At 47.5% G+C, this 11,706-nt stretch overlaps 1 protein-coding gene across 1 annotated transcript in view; it reads right to left on the bottom strand.

Annotated features, from left to right (window-relative positions):
- Window positions 1-5,228: 5,228 nt before the first annotated feature.
- Window positions 5,229-11,706, bottom strand: part of megf8 (multiple EGF-like-domains 8) — a 34,819-nt gene continuing 28,341 nt past the window's right edge. The window contains exons 38-44 of the mRNA XM_080005707.1: window positions 10,574-10,769; window positions 10,309-10,477; window positions 9,979-10,171; window positions 9,711-9,881; window positions 9,472-9,602; window positions 9,060-9,192; window positions 5,229-8,790 (exon numbers count right to left, since the gene is read on the bottom strand). Of these exons, the coding sequence (XP_079861833.1) occupies window positions 7,291-8,790; window positions 9,060-9,192; window positions 9,472-9,602; window positions 9,711-9,881; window positions 9,979-10,171; window positions 10,309-10,477; window positions 10,574-10,769 (2,493 nt within the window). The 3' untranslated portion in view covers window positions 5,229-7,290. The remainder of the gene's footprint in view (window positions 8,791-9,059; window positions 9,193-9,471; window positions 9,603-9,710; window positions 9,882-9,978; window positions 10,172-10,308; window positions 10,478-10,573; window positions 10,770-11,706) is intronic.

Here is an 11,706-nt window from a genome sequence, read left to right as displayed (position 1 = left end):
ATGCCTGATACAATTACGTGATGTACTGTGTTCATGCATTACAATAAGTTCTCTCAACATAAAACTTTTGTTTGCGGTCGAAATCAGCAAATTCACAGTAAATTTGAATCGTGACTTGAGATGAGTAAATTACTCCAAACCGTCAAGAGACAACAAATACCAGTCCTTGTCTCGCACATAAGCAATGTATGAAATGAGTTTAAATATCCTACGTCCAAATAAATTAAAAAAATATTATTTCAGTCTTAAGTATTACAGACATTAATCATTTTGCTTAGCTACACACATTCAATGAGAAAGCTAGCTTAGTAGAAAAGTAGTTGGAAATATGAATATATCCTCATACCCTGGGTAAACCTATGAGCGTTTTAATATCAGTATTTTGAGAAATTAATACAAAAAAAAAAAAAAAAAAAAAAAAGCACTTATAAATAACAGAAATAAATAACAGAAATGACGTTTCTTTTTCATTGATCTGTGAGCTGCCCTACTTAAAAGGTGCAGTTTGTAGAATTTAGTGGCGTCTAGTGGCGAGGTTGAAGATCACAACCAACTGAATTGGCAAAACCCTCAAAGGCCCTCTCTGGAGCCAGTGTTGTCCCTTCCGTGATACAGTGGAAGGAACATGGCAGTGCAACATGGCGGCCTCCGTGAAGCGTACCCGCGCCCAAGTGGACAAAAACGGCTCATTCTAAATGAACAAAAGCATGATTCTTATTTTCGTGACATTATACACTAATCAAAACATAATTAAGAATATTATATTCTATTTCTGCCAAGTCTGTTTCGTAAATACTACACACTGCACCTTTAATTATATGATACATTTTGCTGGGGCCATTTCTCTAGCTGTGGTGATGGTCTTTTTGCTACGCTGGGGCATCGGTACCAGAGAAATGTCAAGGGAAACCTGCCAGTAGTGATTCTGTTTTAGCTTATTACGGGCGCCCTGCACCGACTCAGATACACTTGGAAACATGACCGGAAAGGTGGTGAGAGCGGGCAAACCTGCGAAGACAGTTGGGGCAGGAGTACGGCTTCTCCCCCGTGTGGGTCAGCATGTGGGATTTTAAATGCCCCGACAAACGAAAGCCTTTCCCACATTCTTGACACGAGTAGGGACGCAGGTTGGTGTGGATCCTCATGTGCTTGCCCAGATCACCAGAGGAAATATAACGGTGATGGCAGTCCGGGCACTCAAAGGGCTTTTCCCCGGAGTGCGTCCTCTTGTGCTTCACCAGATCACCAGATTGCGTGAAGCTCTTGGTACATTCATTGCACTTGTAGGGTTTCTCCCCCGTGTGGATGCGCTGGTGATTCCTCAAATGTGAGAGGCGGATGAACCTGTTACCGCACACTGTGCAGTGGTAGGGGCGCTCGCCTGTATGTGTCCTCAGGTGTATTTTCAAAGCCCCGAGATCTCCGATTTTTAGCCCGCAGTCCCCGCACTGGTGGGCTTTCTCATTAGTGTGGAGTTTAGTGTGAACCCTCAGGTTTCTCCTAGTGTTAAAATTCTTTCCGCACACACTGCAGTGAAATGGTTTGACACTTGAGTGGGTCCTGAGGTGTAGGTTCAGGCTGGCTTTCAAGCCGAACTGCTTTCCACATTCAGAGCAGGAGTAGTCCTTCTTGCCAGAATGAGTCGTCATGTGGCACTTGAGATGATGCGACCGTAAGAAGGCCTTCCCGCAGACCTGGCATTTGTAGGGCTTCTCCCCCGAGTGGATTTTCGTGTGATAGCGCCAACTGCTTCGCTCTGTGAACCGCTTGCCACAGTCTTTGCAGACAAACGGCTTATCTCCCGTGTGAATGCGCATGTGATCTTCCAAGCTCTGCGGCGTGCCCAGCTTCTTGCCACATTCCGTGCACTGCACACCGGTGTCTAGACAGATAGGGCTGCTCTGCGGTTTTGTGTCCTCGGGCTGATGGCACACGTGGGGCCCTTGACCCCACGTTGCTTTGAAACTTTTCCCACAATCAGCGCAACTGAGGTGTCTACCTCTCGTGACCACAGACATGTCGTGCCAACGCTGGCAGTGGTTCTTCAGGTTCTTCAGATACTGGAAGCTGCGGGCGCAGGTCGGACAGGGGTGGAGCCGCCGGGGCGGGGGAGAGGGATGGGCATCCTTTGTGTGCGCTCCGAGCAGTTTCTTGGAATTGAAAGAGCTGTCGCAGACGGTGCAGGAGTGCTTGGGGGTAGGGCTGACTCTCCCACCTGAGAGGCATTTTTTCAAGCTGGCGAGATACTCTTTCTGGTGGACCCACTTGACATGCTTCTCCAAGAAATCCCAGTCGGTGAAGGACACGGTGCAGTGTGAACAGGGGAAGAACTCGGATGAAGACTCTGAGAAATAAGGGAAAATTAGAAAAAGGCAAACAATGGTTTTACTTGGAAGTAAAAATGACACAAGACATTTGGGAGTCCCAAAACTAACACCCCCCCCCCCCCCCCCCCCCCTTTCGGGTGAAATTTCAGGACATCATGAGACCAAGACGATACCTAACAACTGATCAACAGTACCTCGCCATTGTGAGGCTTCAAACAGGATGTTCTCAGAGGGAAGTGGCCACTGAGCTTAGAGCGTCACAGAGTGTCATCAGCAGCTTGCAACAGAGATACAGAGACTGGAAGAGTCACAGAAAGGCATAGAAGTGGACGTCCTTTGGCCACATCCCACACTGATGAGAGCTTGATTGTCAACAGTGCCTTGAGCAACCGGATGATGAATGCCACTCAACTCCAGGCACATTTAAGGGAGGTGAGAGGCACCCAAGTGTCACGTCAGACCATACGAAACCGTTGACATCAGCGTGGTCAGCGTGCTAGACGACCTGCAAGGGTACCTGACCACACCACCAGGCACAGGCATCATCGACTTGCACGGGCCAGGGAGCATTTAGGGTGGACGAGGGACCAGTGGCCTCAGTGCTGTTCTCTGATGAAAGTCGATTCACTTTGAGCAGAAATGATGGCGCCAACGATGTTGGAGACGTCAAGGAGAGCCCTATGCATCAGCCACTGTTGTCACCAGACGAGCCTTTGGTGGTTGTGGTGTTACAGTGTGGGCAGGTGTGTCTAGTCAATACAGAACTGCCCTAGACTTTATGAATGGTACAGTGACAAGCCCATACTACCTGAGTAACATCATTAATCCAGTCCTTGTGCTCCTACATGAACAACACAGGCATCATTTCATCTTCATGGACGACAATGCTCCAGCTCATGGAGGTTGCATCATTAGGGAACGGCTGCTGGAGACTGGGGCACCTCAAATGGAGTGGCCTGCACTTTCTCCAGACCTGAATCCCATAGAAAACCTATGGGATCAGCTGAGTCGCCGTGTAGAGGCTCGAAACTCTGTGCCCCAGAACCTCAATGACCTGAGGGCCGCCCTTCAAGAAGAGTGGGGTGCCATGCCTCAGCAGACAATAAGTCGACTTGTGAACAGAACGAGACGTCGTTGTCAAGCTGTAATTGATGCTCAAGGGCACATGACAAGTTATTGAGACATTGACATTTTTTGTTGTGGTAAACCCACCACTGTTGTTGGCTTTTGTTTCAATAAATTGTTTAAAATGAGGAAATCACCATTGCATGCTTCAACTTAAATGCCCTACTTCCATGACATAATATCACTGTCGTGTGAACTTTTTACATTTTCCATAAATTTCACCCGAAAGCCAAATATCCCTAACTTGTGTGTGTGTGTGTGTGTGTGTATATATATATATTTTATTTATTTATTATTTTTTTTTCAAAGCACAGTCGCATCTAGGCTTTATTAAATGAGGGACTAATAGAACTGCGACTATCTCTGCAGTCCTCTCCTCCATCATCATCATCATCATCATCATCATTACCTCCTCCATCTTTCTGGGTGGTGTCTATCCTCTCCTCCCGGGGCTGCGGGCTGTCACTCCCCTCTGGCTCCAGCTTCACCACTGCGGGTGTGAAGTCGTGTTCCGGCCCCGGCTCAAATTCCCCCTTCACGCCGAGCTCCCCAGATTCGGTGCGGCAGGGCAAACCGCGCCCTGTGCGTTCATCGCCAATGTCCCGCGCCTCTGGCTCCTCTTTTATCTGGATGCTGGGATCCGCTCCGTTGGTGGCGTTGTGGTCTTTGGAAACGGCCGGATCGCCAGGTCGTTGAGCCGTCTTCTTGGACTTCTTCCGCAAAGACTTTTTTCTGGAATTCATGTTGACACCACCAGGCTGTGGACAAGAACTGTTAGTTGGTGAGGATGGATTATGTTCTGTTATATTAGCGAGACGCTTCATCCCTGCGGGGAGAAGGACAATAAAGTAAAAAGTAGAAAGAAAAGTATGTGTGTGTGTATATATATATATATATATATATATATATATATATATATATATATATATATATATATATAAAAACACACACACACACACACACAGTATAATCGTTACACACAAGATTCAGTTTAAAATATATAATAAATGTCAATATACAACCACCTAAAAATAAACAACAAACAAGACAGATGGTTGCTACGTACACACTTAGCGAGATATAAGAACCCACGATTTAGCCAAAAACAGTGGCGCTATCTCGCTATTTAGAGACAACACAGTCACGAAGGCAACGCTGGAATGGGAATTGGAATGTCTGGCGAGGCTGTGGTTACAGGCCGATTCGAAATGTCACTCATTCAAATACACAAAGAGGACACGCACCCACCTCCGCCCCGACCGGGCTCTGCAGCCTTGGACGGAAACCGTGCGCTAGCCGCTAGCTGGCTTTGACGCCACCGCCGGAACTGGAACCACTGCACTTCCGGTGGATGTGGCCTGTGATCATGTGACCGGACCAGTCGTCACATGATCGGGGTGCTATGGTTACCTGCGGTTTGTTTATTTCGTTCCTGTCGTACGCAGCAGGGGAACAACCCCGACCTTACGCATGAAGAGAACATGAAAAACGCCCAGTGGGGCTACAGTGTATTGTACTATGCATTACGTTTCTACAATTTAACACACACACACACACACACACACACACACACACACACACACACACACACACACACACACACACACACTTGAAATGTGTGCTTGAGTACAGTATTTACTACAGTACTGTCCACTGTGTATATTGCCAGGTATATGTAACATGTTGAATCTCTCAGATGAGCATTGTAAGAACACAGCGACGCACGTATCCCTCACAAGAAACCTACTCTTCCAAACAGATTTTATTGCCGCCAACTCATCACCAGGACAGAGAATCTCCAGGCATAATCTGTACAACACTGTTCCCTTCTTTAAAAACCAAACAAAACAAAAAAACAAAACAAAAAAAAAACAGTAAAACAGAATTATGTACAAATATAAGACAGCATGTGTTTAACAAAAAAAAAAAAAAAAAAAAACAGGACAGAAAAGTATTAATGCTTGTTTGGGGTGGGTCGGTGCACAAAGGAAGTAACAGCATCAATTGGTGCTTTTTGCTTGATAGTTTGACTTGTTCGTATAGAAAAACAGAAGCACCATCAGTTTCTCTCCCGTGTCACGCGCTTAACAGCCCAACACCTCCATGCAGTGCAAAATGAATAAAATAAGACAAAACAAGTGAAGCCAAACCAAAAAAGAAAACTCAATTTTCTTGAAATGGAAAATGACAAATGTTCCCAAAATACGATTTTAGATCTACTACATCTCTCACCAGGAGAAACCTTCAACACCGACTTACAGCCAATATCAATATAATCTCAGTAAAATTACAAACCTTACCATTTTTCTTAAATGGGAACTTGATAAATGTGTTTAAATGTTATTTAATCCTGAAATACAGGTTTCATTAATTCATTATTTGACATGTTGCCCAAAATAGAAATTTAAGCAAAAACTTAGCAAAATGAAAGCCATGATCACTATTAGGCTTCACTAAGTCCAAGTGAAACCAACAGTGAGACCCTTAGGGTTTGCAGATTCTGAGTGTCAGTGCAGTGAAAAATACACTAGCTGTTCAGTTTACGTACTATGTATTGTGTGAAAATATAAAAATCGCGTAATGGAGAAAATATCAGAATCAGTTACTACAGCAACAGACACCAGGCGATGCGCTGGTGCAGCTTCTACTACAAAAACAAAGAGAGGGCCTGGTGGGAACCTGGAACATAGAAAGAGCAAAGGAATACAACACAGTTTTCCAAAAACACCAAGAATTTTTGGTGCCGCATTTGAAATGATAGGAGCTTAAAGACGTCAACTCAGCCGACTTTTAGGTGATCTGTGTGCATTATGATTACGAATGGGAATTGTAGTGAAACAGAGCAGCTGCGTTTTGCAATACGAGGGACCGACAAGGCACCAAGTTATACTGTTAATCTTTTAATGCTTGGTCCTTCATTTAGTGAGATTGGTGAATGGAAAATCATTCCCCTGCTATTTTATCAAAATAGTGACAGGAACCATCATCCATATTCAAGACACAATCCTTCATTCACTACAAAAACACTTCACGGAAATGTAAGTAGGCTGTTCTCCATAAGCTGCGTGATACAATACAAAACACGTGTTAAATGACAGCCTGTTGACAACGAAAGCAGAAGTGAAGGCGAATGAGTAAAAAAGAAAAAAAACAACAATAATCACCCCAACCATGTAACAGCGCACATGGATATATATATAATATTCAAAAATATACTCAGGGTTTAGCTTCAGTTCACATAGACAAATAGCTTGCCATATATTAACTATATTCACTCATATTTACCATGATATAAAATCCAAGACGGACAGGTCTGATTTCTTTTTCCGACACTGACAATCAAATCATGCTGCAGCAGCCCAAATGTTTCTTGTTCTCATTGGCAGTTTCGATTGTCACTTTGAGGGGTATAAAGCACGTGTCGGTTCCATAGTAAGCATGTGTCGTCCTCACACCTCCACTGGTCAGAGCGCAAAAAAAAAAGTTCAGCGGTTCGTGGTTTTTTTTTTTGTTGTGTACAAGTTGTTGGCGCGCTTACCTCTTTCTAGTGATCACAGACAGGTTGCAACATTTGTTTGAAGATACGTGTAGCAGTCACAGTTGCATTCTAGAGACGTGCTTGGTCTTGTGAAGTATTGAAATATAGCAATAAGTGATGCAATAAAACACTCAGTAAATACAGTGTATGTACAATTCTGTTCATAATGCTGACGTTAGCTGGCTCGTGCGATTTTTTTTCTCCGACTTGCAGCTTTAAATATTTCTTACCCTTTCGATTTAGAACCTTTTTAATTCTTTCGGCCTCCAAGTCCCCCATTTAGGTCTTTGCGTTGCTCTTCTACATCGCCATAGTGGTGAGGTGTTGGTGCCCCAGGAGGCCCTTACGCCCGGCGCCCGCCCCCGGGTGCGCCCCTCCGTTGCCGTGACCACAGTACTCCTGCAGGTTCTGGCGCAAGGTGACCAGCGCAGAGCCCAGGCAAGCACGGTTTGGAGCCAGGATGCCGCCGGGCAGCTGGATGAGGACGGTGGCCACCCCGGCCATGCCGTCATCCGTGGGCTCCAGGGTGATGGGCCCCACCTTGAAGGAGGAGTAGGAGAAGCCCATCAGCTGAGAAAGGAAGGGATCTGAGCGACAGAAATGCTGGTAACCACTGTGCGTCGAGGGATGGTGATGGTGGGAGGCCGGCGTGCCAGCCGTGGTGCTGGTGTAGTGGTGGGTGTTCAGGTAGTGCAGGGGCAGGTGCTGCCCACTGTTGCCCCCACTACCCAGGTTAAGGTGATGATGGTGGTGGCCGGTGGGTCCAGAGCTCGGGTCGTGTTTGTAGGAAACGACTCCGGCTCTGCCTCTCTGGCTCACCACTACTCCCCCTAACTTGCCAGTTCGGGCATGGGCCAGAGACACAGTGCTGCCCCCCACGCCTCCTCCCGCCGACGGCAGATAGATGAGCTGAGGCTCCTCCGGCTCCAGGTAGACAGTGAGCTTAGCGAAAGGTCGAGAGGCCATTTTGGTCATCTCCTGGATGTGACGCCGCTGTTCTCGACGAAAGTCCAGGAACTGCTTCACCTTCCAGAGGAGGACGCAGACGGACAGGAAGAGGAAGAAGCAGGAAAAGAAAACAGAGAAGAAGACGAACAGATCGATGTGGGCCTGATCCTGGCGCAGGAACAGCAGGCCCTGGGACTCCCCCTGCCTCCTCTCGGTGCCCACACCTCGCAGGGCGATGTAGAAGCGGCTGGACTTCAGAGAGTGAACCTCGTGAGGGAAGGTGATGACGACGCGGTCGCGTACCATGCGCACAATGAGCACGGTCTGGGGTTTCCACACTGTGATGTAGGAGATGAGTCCCTCGGCTCGCTCCTCCCTCACCTCCCTCTCAGCGCCCGGGGGTTTGGCCTGCAGCTGCAGGGGGTTGCTGGACAGCACGGGGCCCCCGAGACCCGAAGAGGTGTTGCCAAACACCTTTATGGGAGAAGGAGGCGGCTCCTTGTCCGCCCCGCCTGCCGCTCCTCGCGCAGCGGCGTCGTCCTCTATCTTGATGGTGTGAATGCCCGACGAGCGGTCGACATCCACGATGAAAGTGTCGTGGGAGTTGGACACGTACACCTCAACCTCTCCGAAAGTCACGTCGATGGTTACGCGGATGTCCACGTTGGTGAACTTTGGCTGCGCGGCGAAGAAGACGGTGCGGCCTTTGGGCAGGTTGCGGATGCTCGGGTCGTGGAAGCAGTTGGTTTGGGATGTGGGGTCGAAGCAGCACTCGCTGTCCACGTTGAACTGACGGTAGCACTGGCGCCCGTTCACCGGTGTTCCGTTGAAGGAGTCCTTACACTTGGCGCACTAAAGGCAATTTCAGAAAGAGGTGGAAAGATTATACAAAATTACTGCGTGTGTTTTTTCAATGAAAAGCAATTTGAGTGCACATAAATCAAAAACCGTCAAAGAATAAATAAAACAAAAACAAAATAAGGTTTACATTTGAAATGAATCAGGTTTATTTACAGATTTAGTTGAAAAACAACTTGCACAGAAGTTTTATCGAAAATTTCAAACATTGCGAACCGAAGAATTTCTGCCATATTTCACAGAACAGATCTGCGGTGGACTACCTGTTGCCTGTAGCAGTCTTTTCTGTCGCTTGAGGAGGTGCTGGGGCAAGGGACCGTCTCCGTGTTGTTCTGGCAAGGGCAACCGGTGCCGTCATGCTCATTGCATGTGTCTGCGTGGCCGTTACACTGACACCTGGAGAAAAGGGAAGCACGAGAAGCAAATCATCTGTGAATCTTACTTCACATGATATATTCTATGGCTTAAATACAACTAACAGCTAGTTTTACAAATCGTGAATAAACATGATTAATAGTGAAACACAATGAGTAGTAAAGAAACAATAATGCAACTTTTCACTGCAAATTAAAAGTACTTGAAGTCTCCTGTACAATAGAGAAACCCTCACTTACCATCTAAGACATGGGGGACATCAAATTATCATCATAACATAATATCAAAAAAATCTCTTACTTCTCACACTTGCCCTGCAGCAGGAAGAACCCACTCAAGCAGCTCTCACACTTGTCCCCCACGCTGTTGTTACGGCAACTGACACACACCGCGTTCTCCTCCGTCGGACCCTCAGACACCCAATTCTGAATCTGATAGAGGCATAAAAAAAACAATTGTAAATCAATAAATATTGTACAGGGCTAGAAAAAGGCGAGTAGTTGTCGCTGATCAGAGACAGAATGACGGCAGGCACTCACACTGACGAGGTCCAGAGGGAAGAGATGGGGGTTCTCTTGGGCCTTACTGTGCTCGTCCCGGGACAGACACAGAGCGCTGTTTCCCCTGCAGAATTCTCGGCACGGACGGCAAGTCCCCCCGCCTTTGGCCGAGCCCACAAATAAAGGCTTACACTTCTCACAGTGTTTGCCCTGGAACAAGGATAGCGACAAGAGACACAATCAGTCCACGTCCGGGCGGCGAGACGGTAAACGCGTCGGCGCCTGTTGGTACACTGTCGCCACTCACTATGGTGTTGTTGTGGCACTTCAGGCAAACATCTGGTTTGCTGACGCCGGCACAGTTGCTGTGCTTGTTGCAGCTGCACTGAGACGAGCAGTTCTCACCCACAAAGCCGAAATGACACTGGCACACCCCTGGCGAGATGCAAGTCCCATTCACACAGCCCTGCGCGCACACGGGCTCACACTGGCCCGAAATACTGGACAGAGGAAAAAAGGCAGGGGGGTCAGAGACAGTGTACCGCTGGTGCTGGGACAGCTTTAAATCCATTAAATAATGTCCTTGTCCTTAATGTTAAGTTATTCACATTAAGAAATAAAAGTAGAGATAAATCACCTGCTGAGAATGTAGCCGTGTTTGCAGGTGCAGTGGTAGCCTTGCGGCAGGTCATGGCAGTCTTGGGTGCTGTTGCAATGGTGATGTACGTTGGCGCACTCGTCCTCCTCTGGGCAGTGAAGGAAAGACCAGCTGCTGTTTCTCAAGGGGCACACTCCCTCGCTCACACCTGGGAAACAAGGATGGAGGGAGATGAGCTGAAAAAGCCAATACATCAACGGCACCGTATGGCCCAGCTTGCCTAGCTCGCTGGGTGCTGTCTCACCATCAAGCCCTCCTTGCAGGCAGCGTCCGGCGCCATTGCCCCCACGGGCCGCGCACCACCCACACTGGGGCCTGGCAATACACTGGGAGCACTGGGTGAGCTGGGAGCACTGCGGGGAGCAGGAGTCTCCTCCTGAGAGCAGACGACCACATTGTCCCGCCTCGCAACGTAGCGGCACGAAAGAAGGACTCATACACTAGAAGAAAAGCGGTCGACATTTAGTACACAGAATCAGGGGTGTCAGGATTCCGGTACGAAATGGAAAATCAATCGAAATGAGCGTTCGATTTCGAACTTCGAAATCACAAGCAAGTTTGCCATTCTCCCCGTATTTTTGTCATGGTCATGGCGACCATGACAATATTCCCCACAAAAATACGAATTGAGGCGGTCAAGAATTACGGTAAACAAATGCTGTGTGCGCTGGGGGGTGACGACTATGGCTCGCCCGGCTCCAAACCGACTTTAATGAAGTTTGGTTCGGAGTTGGGAGAGCTGCATCCAACACACACCGCACCGCTCACCTGGCACTAGGGCTGCAGGGATTAAATAATGTAATTTTTTCTAATATTACAAAAGAATAACAAAGTTCAATATACGTTCATCCAGTTTGTTGCACATTGAGCGCACATTAGAGAGAAATATTCCCGGTGACGAGAGCACCTCTCCTCCAGCGTTTCACTGTGTGTATGAGGGCGAGTGCGCCCTTGACAAGAATGTCCAATAATTCCACAAATGTGGCGATGAAAGTTTGGAAATAAACCCGACCATCACGGACGGAATGTCCTCGAGTACAGAGGTTCCCAACAACCGGCTCGCAGACTGTGCCGGGCCGCAGGGTATTTGCCACTGTGCCCGCCCGCATTCTCGCGGGCGGGCACAGTGGCAAATACTGATACTGATTTTTTTCAGAAGCAATCTGCACAGTGGCAAATACTGATACAGATTTTTTTCAGAAGCAATCTGTGACCTGCTGCACAGCAGAGCAGCAGCAGGAAATGGAGTAAATTAAATACATCTACAGTTGTTTTTTGCTTTGTTCAGAGAAAACAAAATCACTGATTTGCAGGTAGTTATTTGCCTTTTACTACCAGCATTCCACTTTGGTAAAAAATAGCATGCGTTTTTTTTAA

The sequence above is a fragment of the Zeus faber genome (genome assembly GCF_960531495.2).
Source record: "Zeus faber genome assembly, chromosome: 8".
Classification (NCBI taxonomy): Eukaryota; Metazoa; Chordata; class Actinopteri; order Zeiformes; family Zeidae; genus Zeus; species Zeus faber.
This window is presented reverse-complemented; position numbering and strand designations above follow the sequence as displayed.